This window comes from Bipolaris zeicola (assembly GCF_000523435.1).
Source record: "Bipolaris zeicola 26-R-13 unplaced genomic scaffold scaffold_247, whole genome shotgun sequence".
Classification (NCBI taxonomy): domain Eukaryota; kingdom Fungi; phylum Ascomycota; class Dothideomycetes; order Pleosporales; family Pleosporaceae; genus Bipolaris; species Bipolaris zeicola.
The window spans coordinates 1-22247 of record NW_006912296.1 but is presented as its reverse complement, the minus strand read 5'-3'; the positions used below and the strand labels follow the sequence as shown (position 1 = coordinate 22247).

At 48.6% G+C, this 22247-nt stretch overlaps 10 protein-coding genes across 10 annotated transcripts; 6 read left to right on the top strand and 4 right to left on the bottom strand.

Annotated features, from left to right (window-relative positions):
- Positions 1-89: 89 nt before the first annotated feature.
- Positions 90-1507, bottom strand: COCCADRAFT_8861 (uncharacterized protein; the record flags this gene model as incomplete). The annotated part of the gene is made up of 2 exons (XM_007718666.1): positions 90-130; positions 187-1507. The coding sequence occupies 2 exons, from the start codon at positions 1505-1507 to the stop codon at positions 90-92; spliced, it is 1362 nt and encodes a 453-aa protein (XP_007716856.1).
- Positions 1508-2200: 693 nt separating this feature from the next.
- Positions 2201-4038, top strand: COCCADRAFT_108123 (uncharacterized protein; the record flags this gene model as incomplete). The annotated part of the gene is made up of 3 exons (XM_007718673.1): positions 2201-2336; positions 2403-2572; positions 2620-4038. The coding sequence occupies 3 exons, from the start codon at positions 2201-2203 to the stop codon at positions 4036-4038; spliced, it is 1725 nt and encodes a 574-aa protein (XP_007716863.1).
- A 574-nt stretch (positions 4039-4612) lies between these two features.
- COCCADRAFT_108116 (uncharacterized protein) lies at positions 4613-5271 on the bottom strand (the record flags this gene model as incomplete). The annotated part of the gene is made up of 3 exons (XM_007718672.1): positions 4613-4763; positions 4819-4928; positions 5005-5271. 3 exons carry the CDS (start codon positions 5269-5271, stop codon positions 4613-4615), a joined length of 528 nt encoding a protein of 175 aa, XP_007716862.1.
- A 2633-nt stretch (positions 5272-7904) lies between these two features.
- Positions 7905-8231, top strand: COCCADRAFT_8858 (uncharacterized protein; the record flags this gene model as incomplete). The annotated part of the gene is made up of 1 exon (XM_007718665.1): positions 7905-8231. One exon carries the CDS (start codon positions 7905-7907, stop codon positions 8229-8231), a length of 327 nt encoding a protein of 108 aa, XP_007716855.1.
- A 2566-nt stretch (positions 8232-10797) lies between these two features.
- On the top strand, positions 10798-11079 carry COCCADRAFT_108077 (uncharacterized protein; the record flags this gene model as incomplete). The annotated part of the gene is made up of 1 exon (XM_007718671.1): positions 10798-11079. A coding segment is annotated over one exon (282 nt), but the record flags the coding sequence as incomplete, so codon positions are not given.
- A 443-nt stretch (positions 11080-11522) lies between these two features.
- Positions 11523-15285, bottom strand: COCCADRAFT_8857 (uncharacterized protein; the record flags this gene model as incomplete). Its single annotated transcript, XM_007718664.1, has 3 exons — positions 11523-14154; positions 14205-14601; positions 14649-15285. 3 exons carry the CDS (start codon positions 15283-15285, stop codon positions 11523-11525), a joined length of 3666 nt encoding a protein of 1221 aa, XP_007716854.1.
- A 474-nt stretch (positions 15286-15759) lies between these two features.
- COCCADRAFT_40705 (uncharacterized protein) lies at positions 15760-17634 on the top strand (the record flags this gene model as incomplete). The annotated part of the gene is made up of 6 exons (XM_007718670.1): positions 15760-15939; positions 15989-16060; positions 16111-16361; positions 16411-16578; positions 16695-16969; positions 17018-17634. The coding sequence occupies 6 exons, from the start codon at positions 15760-15762 to the stop codon at positions 17632-17634; spliced, it is 1563 nt and encodes a 520-aa protein (XP_007716860.1).
- Positions 17635-17723: 89 nt separating this feature from the next.
- Positions 17724-20080, bottom strand: COCCADRAFT_40704 (uncharacterized protein; the record flags this gene model as incomplete). Its single annotated transcript, XM_007718669.1, has 4 exons — positions 17724-18542; positions 18596-19209; positions 19269-19970; positions 20035-20080. The coding sequence occupies 4 exons, from the start codon at positions 20078-20080 to the stop codon at positions 17724-17726; spliced, it is 2181 nt and encodes a 726-aa protein (XP_007716859.1).
- Positions 20081-20388: 308 nt separating this feature from the next.
- Positions 20389-21415, top strand: COCCADRAFT_40703 (uncharacterized protein; the record flags this gene model as incomplete). The annotated part of the gene is made up of 2 exons (XM_007718668.1): positions 20389-20723; positions 20776-21415. 2 exons carry the CDS (start codon positions 20389-20391, stop codon positions 21413-21415), a joined length of 975 nt encoding a protein of 324 aa, XP_007716858.1.
- A 95-nt stretch (positions 21416-21510) lies between these two features.
- On the top strand, positions 21511-21855 carry COCCADRAFT_8853 (uncharacterized protein; the record flags this gene model as incomplete). Its single annotated transcript, XM_007718663.1, has 1 exon — positions 21511-21855. The coding sequence occupies one exon, from the start codon at positions 21511-21513 to the stop codon at positions 21853-21855; it is 345 nt and encodes a 114-aa protein (XP_007716853.1).
- Between the last annotated feature and the right edge of the window lie 392 nt (positions 21856-22247).

Here is a 22247-nt window from a genome sequence, read left to right as displayed (position 1 = left end):
CAAGTTGTCTCTTTACCCTAGATGCCCCAGCCATTGCGTATGGCGATGAAAGAATAGAAGACTAAGAATCTAAAAGAATTCGGGTCTGCTTAGAAAATGAAAATCTCATCTTGAGGTTTCGAGATGGAGCCTGTAAATTTACGTTAGCAGAGTGTTCAGGATTTTGTAGATGAAGTCATATCTTACCTGGTGCTTTGAAGCCACGTTCTTGGAGATGCTTGGACATGGAGTCTACCATTGGGTCTGGACCACACAGAAGGATCTTGCTGTCCCCACCGGCTGGTGCAGGCATATGCTGTTCAATCAGCTCCTTACTGACACGGCCCTTTGCACCTTGCCAACTGGCGGAGGGGTTGCTAAGAATGTAGTGCACACTGAATTGGCTGTTTTCTCTTGCGAATCGGTCCAGCTGGTCTTTGAGCAAAATGTCGGCTTCGGTTTTGTTGGCGAACAGTAGGGTGACCTTGGTATGATCGCGCGGATCTTCGCAGATGCGTCGAATAATTTGGAGCATGGGGGTGATACCAGTGCCACCGGCGATCATTCCAAGTTGCTTAACGAGGTTCTTGTGATATTTCATTTCGCCCTTGGGGCCTCGAATTTCAACCTTGTCTCCAATGTTAAGCTTGTTCAGCCATGGTGTTAATTTGCCGTCTTCGTATATCTTGATTGTCAATTCCAGTCGGCCTAGGTCTTGATTGCTGGAAGTTGGCGTATATGATCGGGTAATTTGCTTGCCATCAACTTCATGCCTGATTGCAACGTGCTGGCCAGTGGGTAGGCCAAGGATAGAGTTCTCGCTAGGAAGGCCAAAAACCAAGCGAACAGTGTCGTGTGAAACATTTGTCTTCTCGATCAGCGGAAATGGCTGGTAGATGCGGGCGTTAAGGACACCAAGATTGATGTCCTTCTTTTTGGTCGGCTTGGACGCCGTAGACTTTGCCCTGTAATGCGCGGGGTATGCCCTGAAATCCATATGTGCGACATCAAAGCTTTTGGTGGCCCAAACGCTGGCATAGCCCACGAGGGCCATGCTGGCAATGGAAGAGACTGCAAAACCCTTCCAGAAGCCGCTACTTTGAAGATGGCGCAAGTACGGTGTGACCTTGTGGCCGTAGACGTAAGACAGAACGATTGAGGCTAGTCCAAGCCCCATGGTTGGTAATTGAGCGAGACTTGATGTGGGTGGAGGGAGCCTGTTGACGACAAAGACTTTGTTTGGCTTGATGACTGGCATCCTGCTTGCCTCGTGGTCGGTCCAGTCATCGTCAGCAAGGCGGCCGATTCGATAGTTCTCGAGGATTTCCCTTGCGTCTGTGGAATGGCCAATGTCTTCGTATGCGGTGGTCGCATCCGCTCCGGCGTTCTCAAGAAGAAACTCCTTTCCGCCGGGGTGTTCTTCTTGGTAGTCGGTCACATCGTAGACGTAGTTCCAGAGAGTGAGCCAGAGGTCATTCTTGGTGTTGTGCTTGGCTACCTCTGCGAGAGTGTATACGGCGTCGGCCATGTTGGTGGATGTGTTGGAGTGATGAGATGGGGTGCTCTTGGTTGCGAGGGACGAGGCTGCGACAACGAGAGCTTTTTCTCGACGCCGGCCCGCCTTACCATCGCCGTCGCCATGGCGTCGCACGAGGAGAGTGGATCGGCAATGGCCATTGCACATGCACAGATCACAATTGCAGTGTTGGCATGCAAATTTCCAAACGCTATGACGGCAGCGCAAAGTCGGAAGCGCCGTCGACCGTTGCAAATGGAGACGGATGATCCCCACTTGCCGAGGCTCATCGTCATCGCAGCCAATGGCATTGCCGTCGTTAATCAGACCCATATCGCAGTGATCGGCATCCTCGTGGCGCACACGCATTTTATCTCCGACACTCCGACACCCCTGGAATGCACAGAACCTGCAAAGAAAAGGGTTCGGCCGGACTGCTCGCACGACCTGCATTATCACTACGCCTTTTGTAAACATGCCTCGGTTCATGCCCTGGAATATACGAATTCGTGTGCTGGCGGGTGGCCCTGCGTCGTATTATCGGCCTAGCCACTTTCTTGGCCGATGATATGGATATGTCCTACCACTGACGCCGTCAAAGGGGAAGGGTGGAATTACGATATTAATTCTTCGTCGCCTTGCTACTGCTCTGGCCGAGCCTTGAGACTTGATTCACACCTGCCTTACTCCGGACCATTGCACAACATGACTCTCAAAGGCTTCTACCTTGTCGGGCAAGACAAAGACGTCTACCACCAAGACATCCCTATCGACCAATGTCACGACTTTGAGTCTCTACAAATCGCCATAGCTGAACAATACAACATCATTCAAGCAACCGGTAAGCACATATTTTTGAAGAAAAAAAATCTTTTACCTCTATATCGGCTAACCTGCCATTGCTCAGGTATTGCCCTGCAAGATGCCCAAGGAAACGATTTGCCAGACTTGGACGCCGTCCTGGACTGCGAAGAAGATCTTGGCATTACAGTCGATGGCCAGGCTATCAGAGACCCTGCTGGTCCCGAAGGTCTTCCTTTCGTAGGCAGCTACTATGAGGTGTTCCCCGATCATCTGGTAAGTCGGCTGTTGTCCATGCCCATAGCACAACTGACCCTCCCTAGGGAAACCACGCTCGCTTGTTCCAAAAATATGGGCCGATCATCAAATACGACTCAATGGGAAAAATGAATTACTTGACCAACGACCCTGCTGTTGCAACAGTCGCTTTCCAAGAGTCGGAGTTTTTCAGCAAGCTCATCACACCAGACCATCCTCTGGCGGGCATCAAGGATAACAGAGCTCTATTCGTTTGCGACACTGATACTGAAGCATGGAGACAAGCGCACAAGTTCATCCCACCTTCCATGGCTCCAAAGGCCATCAGACATTATACACCCCTGATGGAAGCTTCTGTCAAGGACTCTTTCAAGGTCTTCGACCAGCTGGACGAACAAGGCGAGGCCTGGAACGCATATCAGTACATGCTGAAGCTGGCGTCCCAGACAGTATTCAAGTTTGCGCTTGGTTACGATTCCCATCACTTCGATACACCAGACTCGCCTTTGAACGAATTGGTCATCTTAATCGCATATTCACTGTCCCTCAACAAGAAGGTCATGTCGCGAGGTGCTTGGTATTCTAAGTTGAGCGTTGTACCCTTCACAGCCCCCTGGTACCTCCATCACGTCGGCGCCAAGCTGTGGAACATCATGAACACGGCTATTGATAATGCGCCCAAAGGCGATACCGAAGATGATCTGCCTCTGCACTCGGCCGCCCTTGGAGCAAGCTGTGTGGTAGACTACCTCAAGCGTGCCACCGATGACCAAGGCAACAAGCTACCACGTGACCTTGTCATTCCGAACATGCTACCGATAGCAGGTGCTGGCTTCACGACGACCTCTTCGCTGCTCTCATGGCTCCTCTATGCGCTGTGCGTGTACCCAGGAAATCAAGAACGAATGCTGCAGGAGCTCGTCGATGCTGGTGTCAACGAAAACACCAAATGGACGCCAGAGCTCTCCGACGGCCTCACCTTCCTTGATAAGTTCGTCAAAGAGACCCAGCGCCTGCACAACCCATCCTTCCAACCAGGGCGAACGGTCAAGGTCGATTGTATTGTGCCAGGTGGCTACAAGCTTGCTGCCGGGTCCGTAGTCATCTGTGCCCTGCACGCCATTCACAACAACCCCAATATCTGGTCAAATCCAGACCGCTTTGATCCAGACCGCTGGGGTACTGAGGAAGTAGCCAACCGACCAAAGAACTCATACATGCCTTTCGCAACTGGTCCCCGAAGCTGCATTGGCTTCAACTTTGCACTCGGAGAAGTCAAGGTAATTCTGCCAGAACTTGTATACCGGTACGAGTTCTTCAAGGAGGGCGACGATGCTGTCACATACGACCCAGAGTTCCAGCTGATTCGTCCGATGAACTTTTACGTGCGCGCAAAGAGGCGGACAACATACCCCAAGCCTAGCCCTGGCGCTGTTAAGATTGCGCAAGATTATGCGCCAGGCGAAGCCAAGCCTCCGATTTAAAGCCTTTTGCGTATCTGATTTTTCCTTTTAAAAAGACACTTCGTTCTCTGCATATTGTATTACTATTAGCGGCTGGTCAAAGATAATTCATCTACCAAAGGATGGAAACAAGTAGAGGCTGGATAGATCTAATAGAGGGGACATTCCCGCATGGCATGTCACAGGCGCAGCCATTTGCAATAAGGAAATCGCTTTCATCATGTATTGGCAAAGCATGCCTATCATTAACGTGTTTATTCATCGTTCACGCTCGCAACGAGGAGCAATATCGCAATGTCTTGGCAAGGATGGGAGCTACATCCTTACCTCTTCGATTGGTAAGAAAATCATGCCTGGATTGGACCTCTGGGTCTACTTGAAGTGTTGAATATTTCAACCTCTTTTGACCAACGCTTTCTCGACGCTCAGCAAAATAGTTGCAGTCATATTCCAACACGAATACTGTATGACACATAGCAAAAAAGAATTTAAGTCATGTTTCATTGTCTTGCCATGCCAACGGCGATGGTATCGTCATGACTTTGTCCCAAGCCAATACAGTTAAGATATACAAGAAGCTACATTAGAGACATATTTACTGGTTGTTGGGGAGGTCAGGTAGACCGGGCTTCCAGTATGCGCACTGGGGGTTGACAGTCGAGTATCCCCAACGCTCACAGTATCCGGCCGCGTTGTTCTCCTTGCACAACGCGCCCTTGGTATCATACATGGCGCAGAATGTGTGACTTTGTGATGGTTAGCACGCCAGCCATCTTCGGGGAAGTTGGATTAATGACTTACACAGATGGGTTGGGGTTCTTGTTGTAGCAGTTGAAAGCCTCCGGGTTAGGAGTATCGCACTTGCCCGTGACAAAAAAGAACATGGTCTGGTTATTCCTCGACTTGGTTTTCTGATGGGGTTTAGTATAGGTATTTTCGTGTGTCGACTACCATTTCGGGAAGGCGATGGGATATGACGCTACTTACAATGAAGGTAGCGTCGGCGGGAGGGACAGCGCCGTTGGTGCAAGACTTGGGGAAGTCCGCTTTCGCCACGGGGTCGGCGTTTCCATTGCCAGCGTCCAAGTTATCGCCCGCGAACGAAGGAAGGTTCAATCTGCTGCCATCGGGGCAGACGAAAGGGCCCGAGCTGGCGTAGCCAACTTGGGTGCAGCCTCCGGCTCCATTGCATGCTTTGGGGTTCCAGCCAGCGAGGGCCACGGGAACGATAGCAGCGAGAAGAGCGACGCGCATGTTGATTTCAGATTACTGGAATTAGAGTGGGAAAAATCAGGCTGGCTGTTGACAGGCGTGGAATGACCGGTGCTGTGTAGGACATGATCGGGCCAGCCATGTCCTTTTATAAAGCGAGGCAACTCAAAGCCCAGTGTTAGAGAAGCGCCGTTGTAATATCGCCGTACGTCCGTGTTTACCGTTGACATATTGGACGCATGATGTCTTACCGGTCTGGTCGAGCAGAGAAACACCGCCCCTTGCTATGCCTGCGCTTGCTCGAGTTGCCAAGAGGCGGTGGGCTGTCGGCAGCCACTGTTCCAGGCACAGAATGAGTGCTTGATGCTCTCATTGGTGGAGCGCCCGGGGAGCATTCCCTGACAGTGCTTACTGGGCAAAGTTTATTGACCACTCCATAAGCAGGGAACCCCTGCTTTGTTTCTAATCTAATTGAATCTATCGCATCTTACACTTGTAAAATAAACAGAAAAGAGAGAAAACACGCCTCTCTTCTTCTTCCTCTCTTCTTCTTCTTTTCTTCCTCTCTTATTCTCGCTCTCTTGTCCTCACTTGCTTCTTCTTACCTAATACCTCTCTTTCTATATTTCCTTTTACTCTTGAGAAATAATAGAAGTAATGGAGAAGGAAGAAGAAAGGATAGAGAGAAAAGAAAGAGGAGTAAGTTACAGCACTAGATAGTATAGAGTATAAAAATACGAATTATACTCATTGGGGTAGAAAGAGTATCGCAGTGATACTTACATACTCCTGCTTGTGGTGGTGACGTATACTTCTTACGAGGGTGGCGAATAATCTTTGCCCGTATTGTATATAGATTGGCTGCCTCTCTCGTAACTAAGAGTGGGGATCTAACACTTTTGTTACCCGAACTACGTTACCGGAGCCCTTTTGATCTACAATTAGCCCTTTGAGCCATCGTCTTTACATAAGTTCTTCCCTTCCCAAACTATCCGCTAATTCGATCTACCATGCTCGTGCCAATCTCGGCGATTACTCTCTTGAGTATTCTTACTCCTTTAGCATATAGTTATCCAACCTCTTGTGAGGTATGGTGCTGCCTATCGCGTCCACAATGGAGAGGCAAAGTCTGCCCAGGAAACGAGCCCGCTTGTGGGTTTGTAAGATTATCCTATTTTTCTATCATAATCAAATGTTCTAATAGAAGTCAAAAATACACGGATAAAGGAGCCTGTGCGCAGGAGTTTCCACGGTGCACATGATGTGGTTGTTGGCGGGTGCGTCCCATTCGGCCATTAGGGTTAGTACTAGAGCTCCTTTGTAAAAATGGGTAGTATTGCCCTAACATAGGGTAGGGGTAGCAAGTAAACGAGTTGAATTTGTATCAACATCAATACATGGAGTTCTCTTCTATCTCTCCCACGTCTATCCTGCTTCTATAATCAACGCTTAAATTAGTAATGTTCTAAAAGGTTAGAACTTACTTTTTAATTTATACTGACTCTATATTACTACTGAATAGAGTATAGCCTGAAGGGCTGCACGAGCCGCTACGAGGCTCGTACTTAGTTTGGAGAGCCCGCCACGCCTCCGCAAATGAACATTTTCTGGCCGGCCTCCCACACCGCCGCTTATGCATAAACACAAGCCGAGCTTTAGAATGTGTTTGGTGGGATATCAGTCCCCTCCGTATTCCCGCTCTTGGACCTTCCATATCTGAAAACAAAAAAAACAAGATCGTTTATTCATCAGGTGAGTTACCAAAATTGCGGTGTTATCACGCGTTGCACTCTTTGTTTGCACCCAGCATTCAACCGAGTGACAACTGTATACTTCGGGATAAGCAGTATCAAACAATTGGCCAAGAGTGCTGATTTGTATATGATGATGAAGGCGCGGATCTGGGCGGCTCGTGTGGAAAAGCGTTGGTATACTACAAGTACCGCGCCAGACAACTTATTGGCTGTCAACTCTACAGCGATGTAAGAATGTACGCGACAAGGGGTTACTCTACCTTCCATTATTGGCTGCACTGGCGCAGTGGTGTGTGGCTGAGCCTCCGACACTACCGCTGGTGCGCGACGCCTCTCGGCAGATGATACAATGAGGATAAGTTGTCCGAACGCTCGTATCTCATCAACGAACTTGAAGAATGAAGCACAGGGTGCCGTGATAGCCCTTAATACAGCAGCTTTAATTAGGGTCATTGGAAAAGACAGGAGTTTCTAATGTCGTTGCTAGTACTGGCAATTTGAAGGCGACAGCCATTGTCGGGTGTAGACGCTCGGTCGGGGGCTATCGAGGTGTGCATCTTCTGGAAGATTGATGACTGACTTGAGGTGTTCATCCTAGGAACAGGGACCAGAGCAACGGGGAGAAAGTTGCATGGGTTCGGCTGTTGGCGGCACGAGGGCAAGCTCCAGGTCAGGCTCCGGAATGTCCGGCTCACTCGGGTCACCCTGGCTGTCTTCTTCACCTTCTTCGATTCTGCATTGTTACGGCGCATCGACTTGCCCACTAGGAATTCTCAAAGGGCCTTCCCAACAATCCAGTTGTATAATGTCAGGTGAAGAAACTTTCCATCCCCCCACGGTCTCAGTACAAGTCTCGCACAGCCTTAGAAGGTCCCTTACGGACTCTCCAAGCCATACCTGGCAGTATGCAAAGCCTCTGGCATGGTGCCTACTGCAACATTCGCGGCGTATTGTCTGTACAATTGGCTTCTCAGAGATGCAAACACTACTATGCGACTAGAAACCCTTTCCAAGGACGTTGATTTTACGGGGCTTGCCGAAGAATCATGGTTCTTCGGCATCTTTGCGGCAATCGAGTGGATTGATGCTCGATTTCTCCATGACACTATGCCGTTTTTCGATCGCATACAGCAGCTGTCAGTCTTGGAATTCCTCCACTCTACCAAACTACTCACCGATTATATTCGGGAGATACAGGCTATGCTGCTTCGAATGCGGGAGGGATGTGATCCAGAAATCGTCTACTGAAAATCGCGACCTTTGCTAGCAGGAAGCGCGAACATGGAACCCTCAAGACTACCACATGGTACCGTCTACGGGTAGGAAGATAACATCTCGCCTTACCAAATCTTAGGTGGCTGGAGTAACGCTGAAGGCTCATTGCTATCATATATTGATGCATTCATCGGCAGAGAGGAGCGCGACTGAGTAGTGGGGAGTGTATGCAGGTAAGCATATGTTCTGCGTGTGCGCATGAATGAGCTTCTGGTCTGACTGATCTTGATAACACAGGCAATGTTGAGATACCTGCCGCCATCTTCCTAGTCATTTCTGGACAGCATCAAATTGGGCCGTTTTCTCTTAGACACATGCAATTGGCTAGCTGATATTTTCCCACAGGATAGCGTAGCTGCTGTGCAAGCTGTCTTGGAGAGTAAGAAAGCGATGCGTGAACTTAAAACTCATTACTTCAGGATCATGGCGCAGTATGTAATAATTCTGCAGGGGCGGCAGAAGGGAGACTTGCACGAAGAATGGACTGGGACGACAGTAAAAACTACAGGTTGTTCCGATCCGATGGCACTTCTTAAAGCCCCTCATGGGCCCTGATGCCCTTGATAGATCGGGTGACTATTACAGAAGTGGTGGTTACTGAGGTAAACATGGGGTAAGCCATCAGTCTTCTCTTCACAAAAACACTGTTACACCCCATTGAGGACAACTTTATAAATAGTCTTTGCAGATTATATATGCAGATGATGTGTCTCTCAGCTCGCGCGATGTATATTGGATCATCCCCGTGAGGGTTGCAGTGTGCAGCCATGGTATCCGGGTTTTTCTTGGGGTGCACTTCTAATCTCCCAAATTACTCGAGTTATGAGGCTTGATGCCAATCATACAAGTCATGCGGCGGGATGAGATAAGCTGAAATTTTGCTTTTCGATTCTTAGTACCACTGGTATGACCTTCTCTGATAGGGCATACGTAGTGCCTTGGCGGAGGACCTGTACTTGGCCCAGAGGCTACCACTGTCACCAACACTATCTCTTTTGAATATTCTTTTGTTGCTGCGTTTTGGATTATGTATTGCGCCACTAGTGTAACAGCTGATCTGCATTCATTGCCGGCTAGGCATATGAAATACTGCTTAATACCTAATTTATCCTAGCACCCTTGTAAATTCCAACTAAGAAAGAAAGAACAGACAAAGACCCTGATATAACTTGTTAAAACGATCATCACCAATGTCTTGCTTCTACATAGTATGTATATAGACTTACCATGCTGTCGGAAAACACCCGACAGCACGATGTTCGGGTTTTTAATCGTATGTTCCAGTACGATTTGGGCCATCTGCCTCTGGGGAAATATGTCCGAGGTTATAGCCCGTTAGACAACTTTGCATACATGAAGTATTAAACTATCACTCGCTCACGCGCGTGCGGTTGTCCTTTTCAACTAATTTTTGACTCCGATGCCTAGCGTATGATACGATTGTCGGTACCGGGCCAGTATCCAACAAATTGTGTACTGATGACAGACATCAAGACATACGCTGCCAAGGGGGGCGCAGACCCAGGTTGAGTGTTATCGGATTTCATACAGTAAGAATAGACATCATCGTTGCATCTTCTGGCTAGAATAATCCATGCTATTGTAGCGAATGTGTTATGAGGTTACTATGGGGCGATTGATCAGGCTGTGATCGAAACTGCATGCAGCGTACTTATATGCAATAAGATCCTCACTAAACACCTTACTGGATATCTTGACAGAGCCATAAGCCTAGGTTACAGATTAAGTACACTTTACAACAACTATGGCAGGGCACAGAAATGTTAAGAAGACAGCCGGCAGCTACGGGATGACATTACCACTATAGTGATAATGATACAGAGTGCAGCTACGTAAATATTGAAAATGAGGCATAGTACGTAGTGCAGCCAACTCTGTGGCAGTATTCAATCCTAAAACTCACCCGATACGCTCACCCAATACGCTCACCCTATACGCTCACCCGCCACCCCCTCACGCTCCCCCAGATTATCTACCCTTCCTATCCAAACTTACTAACGCACCCAGCTGACGCATCCAGAGCAGCAGCCGTCGGTTTGGACGCGCATGCAATAAATTGTAGAACAATCGGTGTATAGAAAACCGCCGCTGCAGGTCCCGCTGCAGGTGTAACTCCATGGATCGAAGTAAACGCTGTCGACGCGCATGTAGCAATTAGACCTGTTGCTACAGTAGCTGCTGCAGTGACGCACAACACGCACGCAGTTTTTTTGGATGCATCCTTTCTTCTCTTTCTCATCCTCTTCATCCCTCACCACCTGAGTCAAATAGCTGGCCTCCAAACTCTTGACATGTTCGTCTGCTTGTGCAAGGGTAGTTACAAATCAACGACAATAGATGAACACATACATAAAACTGCTGGTTATGACAGGCATAAAATAAGTAGGAATTTCAAATCTAAAGGGTGCTTGGACTGGTAAGTTAGTAATAGTATCTACAGTTGGTGTTGTTGTTCCTCCCTCTGTGTACCGTAAATTGTATCTTTGTCTGAACGCTTCTCGAGCCTTCTCCTTACAAATTGCTTGGTCTTGCAATGGCTACTATTGCTAATCCTATTGAGAGCTCTTCCGCCCTTGAGGCAAGAACCACAATCGATGCGACTGTCACTTGCAGCACGGATGTTACATTCGAAGGAAACAGACCAAAGATTCATAGATACCTTTGTCTCCATGTGTTCAAATGCGAGCACTCTGAGCCTCCTCAGGAGGCTGATGGCGAGTACATCGGAGGCTGCATCAACTGCCCCAGAGGAAACGTTCAAACTGCGTTCGCCGACTGCCTTTACATGGAGAATCATTGATAGCAGCATGTAGTTGCAAGTTCAGTTGAATGTTGGTGGATACAAGGGATGTAACTTTTCAGGGTCGTTCGATAGATGAAATACACACTCGTTTGCTGGAACTTTTTTGCCGACGATAAGAACCGCACATTCTAGGCAATAACCATGAATTGCAGGAAAAAGAAATTGAGAGAAGATAACACATGTGATTCACTATCCTTTTGTACACAAAGATCATGCATAATTGTCGTTGCATAAGTGAGCAAGTTGATGCAGATTAACTGATCCGTTTGTCGTTTTGATTATCTAATCTAATCAGATCTAATCAGGCTAGATCAGATGGAGGTGAGTATGGAGGAAGGAAGGTTGGGCTGGATCACTGAATGAAGTCATGCTTACATGAGTAGTATATACTTTGAACAACATGATACAGTCTTCCGAATCTGTTTATTCCAATCTATGGATTAAGTTGTTCCCTCAATATTATGAAGGGCGTCCAAAAGGTTTGCCACTTCTTCAATGACCATTTCGACAGGCTGCCCAGCATTGACCGGAAGTACGTCTGTCTCTGAATCATCCGGTCTTTCCCAGATATCAATCTGATTCTCAACCATACTGTGCTTCATGTAATGATTCTTTCTCTCCTTGATCCGACGTACAAGTTCCTCCTCCTCTACTTGCAGATCCACGAAAGTGATATCAACATCGTCGTTAGAGAGGCTGCGAAGATGATCGCGGTAAGACTTCTTCAGAGCAGAGCAAGAAAGGAAGATGCGATCATAGCCTAGAGTAGTGCTAATGTAATGAGCCCGTTGCTTGAGACGTTCGAGCCAGAGTGTCCGAACTTGGTCATCGAGTGGTGTACCTGCGGCCATGACGGTGACGGCGTCTGCTGTGTGCAGATCATCACCCTCGATGAACGAAGCCTTGAAGCGGCCAGCAAGGTTTTTCGCTATAGTCGATTTACCGCTTCCGCAAGGTCCAGTGAAAACGACAAACTTCTTCTTTTCTGTGACATCGGAAGTCTGCGCCCTCCATGCCGTGGCTTGAAATTGCTTGACGAAAGTCTTGACAAAATCTGTGCTGAGCACAGGAGCAGCATCTAGTGACGGCGAGTAAGAGCGCGCAACGACTGTTTCATATGTCCGTGTAGGACTGAAAGTGTCATTGTCATACTTTGACGCGAAGAAATCAGCCAATTTGATGGATGGGTTGGCCACTGGATCCTGATTCGATGCGCGAAGCCTCCGCACCCACTCTTTGGGTTCGACCTCTTCAAAGTCAAGGCCGGCCTCGCGTAATGCAGGGAGAAGCCGATCAGTCCAAGAAAACGTCTTTGCATTTGTGACGTTCGCAACCACAGAACCGGCATCGCTGAATGAAATTTCCGTTATTGCTTTCGCAACCACGTCAACGGGCGTCCAACTTGGCGACTCTTGTAGCCTGGGAAGTGCTCCAACGGTGAGCGCGGATTGCATCATGAGAGGAATGGCCTCGGTAACATTCCATACTCCATGCACCGTGTCAGCCACGATCTGACCAACGCGCAGCACTCGAGCCTTGATACTTGTCTTTTCCGCGGCAGCCATGCAAATGTGCTCTGCAACACACTTGCTCTGTGCATATCCCATACCCTGAGCCCAATCATATTCCGCCACTTGTTCAGGCGTGTGCAAATCAGGGCATCGCGCAACTGTGCTGACCGACGAGCAAAAGTCAAAAGTTGCAGGCGCTGGCGAAGATGTAGCCAGACAGAGATCAATGAGATAGCGAACGCCGGCTATGCAGTCTTTTTCAAAAGAAACAAGATTCTTGTTGAAGTTGACGCTCCAGGCACAATGAATGACGCCAGTGAGATTCGAAGCAATTCCAGTGTAGGCTGCGTCATCTAGGCCGAGGCGAGTATCGGAAAGATCTGCTGCTAGTGCATGTATCTTTCTGCGCGCTGAGAGTGATAGCGCATGGTAGACTTTTCGGTCTAGGAGTGACTTTCGGACACGTTGCATAGCATTGCCGTTGGTCTTTGCGCGTACTAAGCAGTGAACTGCGTCAACGTCAGGACGCCTAACTAATTGTACGAGGACATGGGCTCCAAGAGAGCCTGTGGCACCAGTAAGCGTAATGAAACGTCCCTTTTGGACAGGCTCGAAAGAACTGTATCGGGATACAAGATCTCCCATTTGCTCAGCTAGTGTCGACCGCTGCTCTCCTTCGCCGGTACGAAGGCGTTGAAGGTGGGCGCTGAGTGATTCAATTGTCGGATAGTCAAACACAACGTTCTGACCAAGTTTGTTGCCGCCAATATCGACAGTCTTCAGAATCTCTGTTCGCACCTGGATGGATTGGAGAGAGTCGACTCCTAGAGAAAAAAGGTCGGCTTTACGATCTATATCTTTTGCAGAGGGCGTGTGCTTGATTAAGATAGAGCGAAGGTGGTCCTCCAGTTCTAAGCCAGTGAGATTTTTCAGATCACCATGGCTTGTTGCCGCAGCATCGTATGCATTCTCAATTTCGGTTGCGAACTCCTTGTAAAATGCTTGTCGAATAACACTTCCCTTGTCTGTACGGGGATATGGGCAATTGTATGGCAAGACCCGAATCATGTCCTTGGATATCCTTGCGTATGCTTCTGCCGTTTGATTTGCTGCTTCGACAACAGGCCATACCTCATCAATGACTTCAGACTCGGACATACCTTCAATTGCAGGTACAAGTAAGATGCCTAGGCAAGGTCTGTTGAAACCAAAAATGATGGTCTCTTTGACAGCTCGATGCGATCGAATGGTGCCCTCCATCATGACTGGGTTGAACTTCTCTCCGTTCAGCAATGCAATAGTGTCGTCGAGGCGAGCAATATATTTCCAAGCTTTCTCAATAGTTGGATGCGGTTCAAAGAGATCCTTTGTGGCGTAGCTACCATCGGGAAGATTGGACGCTACCTTTGCCGGCCACCCTGGCAAGACTATGCATTCATACAGATTGGTTCCGCGAGTGACCCATCGAAGAAAAGGTGAAAGCTTTGGTGTTTCGCGAACATAATTCCATGCTGTGTCTCCTTGGGACCGGAAAGATGTCATCAGCTGACCCACTTCTGTTCTGCGTCTTGTTAGCTTGTATGAAGAATGCATGTCAAGACGGAAACCTACGCTCCATAGTGACCGACTAGATTTACTCCATTCTCTACTAATAAGTCGCCCAGGGTATCTGGACAAGCGCTTCCTCCGTACATAACAACCTTGAGTTGCTTCAAAAGATGGATACCCTCATTTGTTTCTGCGAGAAGTTTAAGAGCATAGGGAACACCGTAAAAAATCTGAAAGTCATGCTGTTTCAAGATGGTTATGAGGTGTGGCTGTGTAAGAGGAAGGTCGGCATTGTAGATGTGGATGGATTTCCCACTATGCACTGCACGGAAGAAATTGCAAATGCCGTGATTGTGGTAGAGTGGTAGGGTGATGAACGCTTTCATGTTCATGCTGATGGCGTAGTTTGCAATTGTGCTTTTCTGAGGCTGGTAGATGGGCTTTGGCAGTCCAGTAGAGCCTGAGCCGAATTAACAAGAGCCATTTAAGCCTTGATATGCTACTCACCGCTAGAATGGATGATGAAAATGTTATTTGAAGCTTCGATACTATGATCGAGTTGATAATCCAAGCGAGTATCTGCGTGGACTTCAATGGGAAACTCGAAGATGTCTGACGTGACTATCTGACTGATGTACAAGTCAGGAAGGCTCTTTTGAGCTTCAGAGGCCGTGGAAGCATATCGAGAGTCCGCTAATAGATATCTGGCACCAGTTGTCGCTAGCAGTGAGTCGATGGCAGCTTGAGATATCCTGGTCGAGAGGAACAACACTGTGTGGCCAAGCTTGGCTAGAGCCAGCATCGTGACTAAGTACTCAAAGCTACTTGGACCAAGCAGCGCTACTGTTATAGGCTTTTCTGATGAGCTTTTCCTTGTCGGAATGAATGCCTGGTAATGACGGGCTACCCTAAAGGCAAAAACGTCTAGTTGTTGCATCGAGTAGTCAACAAAATTTGTCCCCGACTTTGGATATGAGACGATGGTGATGTTAGGACTTTGACGCGCACGATGTCGGACTAGTGCGTCCACAGTTTGTATCGTAGACTCATCCGGCTGCAAATTAGTTTTGTGGATATCTAAGAAGGTAGCGGGCGGCCATGCTGGAGGCACAGAAGTAGCAAGAGTAATATGTGCAGGCGCCATGATTGTGGAGATTCACCCCGAAGTAGTTGGTAGAAGAATGGTCGATGAAGTATGATATGAACTGTAGTGAAAGACGTGCTATTAGTATGGCACTGAAGTCAGGATATGGAACGATGGTGTTCCGGAAACACTTGCATATATCCGACAAAGGCGGATTTGCCTCTGATTCGTGCGGAAGCCATCTTAACGCCATCGGAATGCCTTAGCGCAGCTGAACATGTCTAGATGGAGTTTGGTGTGAATAGATTTCCCCGCACTTGGCTTTCCCCAGAAAACTAAATGACTGGGTTTAAGCAATTCTCCATACGCTGGGGCACTTACCTGCAGGGTTAACATAGCTAAGAGAAGGGTATAAAGCCCTGGGGCATGCCCTGGGGCATCAAAGCTTCTGTAGAAGGCACGAGTTTCGACTGTGTAAAGCTTTTGTGCTACGTTTCCATATCTTCCAAACATCTTTGCTACGTACGCAGCACAATGGTCACCATTGACAAGAACGAAATTCATTGCGTCGACGATGCGGTGGATTCGATCCAGGCTTCAAAAGCGCCTCAGATGGTCAAGATCGACAACATCCAAGTTTTGGGGCTTGCACCCGAGGATGCTGATTTCTACATCAACTATCCAGAGGAAAAGAGGAAGAGAGTACTACGCAAGGTAGACTAATGCGATACTGAGAACGATCTTGTTGTATTGAAATTCTTAGGTCGACATTCGTCTCGTGCCCATGTTGGCAGTCCTCTACCTCATATCTCATATAGATCGAGCGAATATTGGCGTAAACATCTCACCAAAGACTGACAAAATCCTATCGCTAACATTGAATAGAATGCTAAAATTGAAGGAATGGTCACCGATCTTGGATTGAATGGCGTTGAATGGAACGTTGTTCTATCAGTCTTCTTCGTACCCTACATCTTGCTCGAGGTTCCGTCGAATATGCTGTTAAAAAAGTTCAGACGACCATCATACTATCTGGGTATCCTTATTGTTAGCTGGGGCATCATCATGACGATGATGGGTGTGGTCAAGAACTTTGCTGGCCTATTGATAACCAGGATTCTTCTTGGTGTATTCGAGTGAGTTATACGCAACTGTAGACTGCAATCCTTTGCTAAGCAGTCCAAGAGCTGGTTTCTTTCCAGGCGCTGTTTACCTCTGCTCCTACTGGTATATGCCGAAACACCTTGCTACAAGAATCTCATACTTTTATTGTGCGTCGGCACTGTCTGGGGCCTTTAGTGGTCTGCTTGCGGCGGCCATCGCCAAGATGGACCGCATCGGAGGATACGAAGGGTAAGTGGTTTCAAATTAGCTTGACCCCTCCTCGATACGGTGATAGTTGCCATCCCACACAGTATACGACCATGGGTTGCGATTGTTCGAATATGCTAATCCAGCTTCGTGATTAGTTGGCGATGGATTTTCCTGCTCGAGGGCATCGCTACCGTTGGCCTCGGCATTTCCTGCTTTTTCTTCCTGATCGACTCTCCTGCATTGAGCGGAAGGTGGCTCAAACCCGACGAAATCCGCTTCCTTGAGCTCCAACGATTCATCAAAGACGGAGGAAAATATGGAGAGGAGGAGAAGGACGAATTCAAGTGGACTGATTTGAAAATGGTCCTCTGCAATTGGCGTCTTTATATGCAGGCATACATTCTGCTTTGTATCTCGGCCTGCTCCTACGGTATGAAACGTTCTTTTACTTATCTTCCATGCACTAAATTGCCACCAGGAACCAAATTTACGTTGCCCACTATCACCAAGGGCATGGGATTTAGCAACACAAATGCGCAACTCATGACGGTCCCGCCGTACGTGGCTGGAGCCTTGAGCTCGATCTTCTTCGCTAAGCTCTCGGATCGATTCTACTGGCGCTTGCCATTCGTTGCGATCCCCTTATGCTTGATCTTCATTGGCTACTCAGTCATTATCTCTTTCGATGGCAATCTTGGTGGCAACCTCGGCCCTGCTTTCTTTGCAATCATCCTTACATGCATGGGCATCTACCCGGTACAACCTGCAGGAAGCTCTTGGGCGGCGAACAACTTAGCTCCAACTTCTCGACGAGCTATTGGCGTGGCTTTCAATATCTGCATCGGCAACATTGGCGGCGTAATTGGTAGTTATATGTATCTGGAGAACGAGAAGCCTAAATATCAGACAGGATTTGGGCTATCACTCGCCTTTGGTGCTAGTGGTTTCATTGTCGCGTTCCTGCTTGAATTGTCGTACAAGTGGGGTAACTCAAGGAAGGCAAAGCTTAGTGAGGATGAGATTCGCGCACGATACACCGATGAACAACTCCTGGATATGGGTGATAAATCGCCACTTTTTAGATACACATTGTAGATATTAGAGCGGCTGGGCGGTGAAGAAGAGAGGTAGATTGCAAAGGAATACATATACAATCGTTTCGGTGATCAAGTATCTGCCGTATTTCACCTAATATAGCATCCACCATCCATCTCAGGAAAAGGGCCAAATGCTGAAGAGTCAAGGTCAAGCCAGTCGGTTGTCTGCCAATCGTCTAAAAAGTCTTTTAAACCTGGTGTTGTCATGTCCATTGGACTACCAAAAAGAGGCTGCCACATCTGTAGAGTTGGATTCGACGGATCAGGATCATTCACAGCCTCTACAGGTAACGTTATTGGGTTGCCGGCCACAGTTGTAGCCGACGATGGCGGTAAATACTCTTGAGTTGGGACAGCCGTCTTTCGTTTAGCTTCAGCACGAAGTTCCTGGAGGATAATGCTATATCTCCGTGATGGGGAGTTAGAGGCTGTGGCCCGCGCCAAGTGTTGCAGGCAGTTTTCAGCTTGATCTAGCATATTCTGGCGATCGCCTACTGACATTGAATCTCGGTAGGTATCCTGTATAATAGACACATATACCACAAGCAATGCGCAAAAGCAGACGTAGTGTGTCCACCAGAATGCGTGAAACATACGACCCTCACGCGCCACGCGGTCGACTGCATCTAGCACTGAGCACGCAGCTACGATGCACTCATCGAGACTATCTTGTGCAAGATCTTGCATGGAACCGTTATCGCGTAGGGTGTTCTTAAGAAGAAAAGGGCGGTGGGCTAACATGACCGCATGGCAATACGAAAGCTTCAAGGCTATGGATTGCCGGCGAAAAGTAGGAATCAGGCTACTCGGGTTGACGGAACCTAGGAATGGAGGGAGGGAAGACTTCCACTCACGCAGCGCTGCTCCCAGACGATGGGAAGCAGCGAGGCGGAGATTGTTTGGTATCTGGATGTCGCACTGTCAGTGCAATATTGGCGCAAAATCTAAATCTGGCATACCGGCTTGATGGAATACACCTCGCGCGAGATTCGCTCTGCAATCTGTGCAAGACGTGCATGCCATATCAACGACTCCAGGTGGCAGTCATCCGAACTTGAGTTCCGTGGCCCATCGCTGGTCATGTCTTCGTCATTTATGGCGTCTGGGAGATCTTGATCAATATCGTCATCGTGGTAATGCCTGGGACGTCCAAAAATGACGCCGAGGTACTTGTCCAGAATGTACGCCACCCAAAATGTTCTCTTTCTACACTGCTGTTCAATATAATCGCGCTTAGTGGTAGATCCGGGTCTTTTACGATCGTCTCTTCGATGCAGGCCCAGGGCCGGTATGATTTGGAGAGCATGACCAAAAGCGTACCACGCTTGATTGAATCGGCAAGACATGAGTAGATACAAAACCTGGATAAGCCTACATTGAGCTGACTCAAGTTGTGGAATACCCGTTTCGCTCGCAATCAAACGCGCAGCCTCGGCAAAGAAGAGTTCGCTCTGTGGCTCTTCATTCAACTCGTTCTCGGGCGATGATGCGATGTCGCTTTTGGCCTTTTCTTCGTGGAAAGCTGCAATTGCAAGTACCGAGAGCACCACTGCTGTTTTTGCATGACCGATACCTTGACGAAACAAATCAGTAAGATAGGCTCTGTGTTGCGACCTTTGCGCACCTACGTACCGTTGGAAAGTGTAATATTGCATTGAATGTTGTTAAGAACGCACGTTAGCCAGGCCTCCACCGTTTGCCGATGAAGTAGTCGATAGGTTGCGATGCATACATCAAAATACAAATCTAGCAAGGCGTGGCTACGATCTGCTGATGGCATTTGCATTTGCCCAATTTCTCGAAAAGGTTTGTCGCCAGCACTCATAAGCAGTTGGCTGTCTTCGGCTAGCCCAAGCTGACCGTTGACAAGTTGGGAGCCTTCCTTGTTCGAGATGCGACGCCAGGCGCGGTGGAGAAATGAGAGACCGGACGTGGTGTCTGAGTACTGCCCAGCTACCTCGAGGCCCGGGGAAGCCCGCGACGGCGGGTCCACATCATTGGCGCTCTGAGCAACGGCAACGAATGGATCAGCCATAATCACTTCAGCTCGGTGAGGAGGTCGAGGAGTGCTTCTCTGCTGCATGTTGACGGGAGGTGAACGCCCAGCAGCCGCCGGGTCGGGGGCACGAAGCGCGGTCCTCTTCCCTCTTGTGTAGATAGCCTCGTACTGGCAGTGTACTCGGCGGCGCATGCAGCTCTCGCATGGCTGTCCACCTGAACACTTTGATTTTCTTGCTTTGCAGACATCGCAAGCTCGCGTGACTTTGACCATGCGTTGCCTGCCATGAGCTGCGTCGGCGGTCCGCTTCTGGGGTACTATGCTGCCTGTCTGTGCTATTCCGGGTCAGCTCCATGGGCGCCTGAGGATTCAGAGGTTCTCATTGGGGCTCTGGCATACAATTTGTGGAAGCTGGCGATAGCCCAGTGGCACCGTCTGAGGGCATGGTTGTGGATGTAGGTGGATGAGGAATACAGACCAATGAGAAGGATATCCGCTCCGGGGCGAACGTCGGTTCCTAGCTCGTCGGAGACGGAAGCAATTCACCCGCGGAGCTACAGGTTGCGGGTTGCGGCAAAGGGCAACTGCTCCGTCCCAGCCCCATGCTTCACTGCTACATCGGAAATACTTACAATGCAGATATATATCGTGATGTTGTACAGAGAACCGGCCGTTGCACTCTCTTACTTATACACACTGCTCCATCTTGTGTTGGCTGCACCAGCCTCAAGTTGACGTCCCACCATAACAGTCATGGCCCTTCCCACACACTTCACCCTTAACACGGGTGCACAAATACCCGCCCTTGGCTTTGGTACATGGCAAGCCAAGCCCGGTGAGGTTGAGCAAGCAGTGGAAACAGCACTCAAGGCGGGCTATCGCCACATCGACTGCGCAGCCATCTACCGCAACGAAGTGGAAGTAGGCCATGGCATTCGACGAAGTGGCGTCCCACGCTCACAAATCTTCATAACCGGAAAGCTGTGGAACACCAAGCACGCACCAGAAGATGTCGAGGCAGCGCTCAATCAATCGCTCCGAGATCTTGGTGTTGAATACCTTGACTTGTTTCTCATGCACTGGCCCGTGTATGTATAGCTTCCTGATATAAATTCACAACGCATACTTAAAACATCTTAGTGCCTTCAACGGCAAGCAGGGCAAGTGGTTCCCCTTGCGTGACGATGGCGTTTTCGACCTCGTAGACATTGACCCAGCCACCACCTACAAGGCCATGGAAAACTTACTTAGTACTGGCAAAGTCCGTGCAATCGGCGTCTCCAACTTTACCATCAACCGCTTAAAAGATCTCTTGTCTAAGACCAACGTCGTCCCGGCTGTCAATCAAATTGAGGCACACCCCTACCTCCAACAACCCGCTCTCTTCGACTTCTGTAAAGAAAAAGGCATCCTTGTTGAAGCATACTCTCCTTTGGGCAACAACCAGACAGGCGAGCCACGCACTATGGATGATGACCTTGTCGGTGTGTTAGGTCACAGATTAGGTATGGACCGTGGGCAACTCCTCGCTAGCTGGGGCATCCAGCGCGGCACCGTGGTGCTGCCCAAGAGCGTCACGCCGAGCCGTATCAAAAGCAATGGACAGGTAAAGGCATTGCCAAAGGATGCATTCGAAGAACTCAGCCAATTGGAGAAACACAAACGATTCAACGTGCAGTCGCGGTGGGGATTCGATATCTTTGAGGAACTTGGCGATGAGGAGGTGAGAAAGATCGCTCAAGGGTTTGCAAAGGAAAATCAGGCAAAGTTCACTACCTAGGCAATATAGAGTAAGAAAAATCAAAGATTCCCAAGGGTTTAATGTACAATATCAATACTACTACAGCGGCAGGAGAAACCGCACTGCACTTAGTAATGGCCATCAATGCTATCAAAACACTCACGGGGCCCCGGATATTGGCCATGGCGACGCTTTTGCTCGACTACGGCGCCAACCTGGAGGCCAAAGTTGAAACAGGAGCAACACCGCTACGGAAGGCCATCGACGGAATGGTATCTGCCAACGGGAAAATTGGTCGTGGATCTGAACCAGGCCGGTTCAATATGCTAATAGAGAAAGGTGCAGATCGATATGTCGCGGACAACGCAGGTATTCGTATCGAAGACCTTATCGATCCAAACTACTGGTTCTTCGATGAGACAGGTAGACTGGAATTGAAATCGATTCAGACCATCACCAAGGAACCGCATGTGATTTAGAGAGGCGCACGTGTTAGTCAGACGTCGATCTCTTTTAATACAATTGGCTGCTGTCATCTTGTCGAAGCTCTAACCAAGGACGGCCCGAAAACACATCGGCAAAAGGGAGCACCAGAACAGCCTCTAGAACTCTCAAGCTGCAACTTCTGCAATTCTAATGGGCAGAATCAACATGACAACTGCCCTAAAGGATGTTGCGATGGATAGGCCTTGCAAAGAGAAAGTTGCCGCGGTGAAGAGAGTCCTGTGTTGACAACGAATGACGCGGCCTCTAGAAGCTTTAAGTACTTAGAATGAATTATTATTATTATTATTATTCCATTATAGTCCTGTATCAGCCGTTGGCTATGTAAGACTTTGGCCAAAGGCCGTTCTATCTGACTAGTTACAAT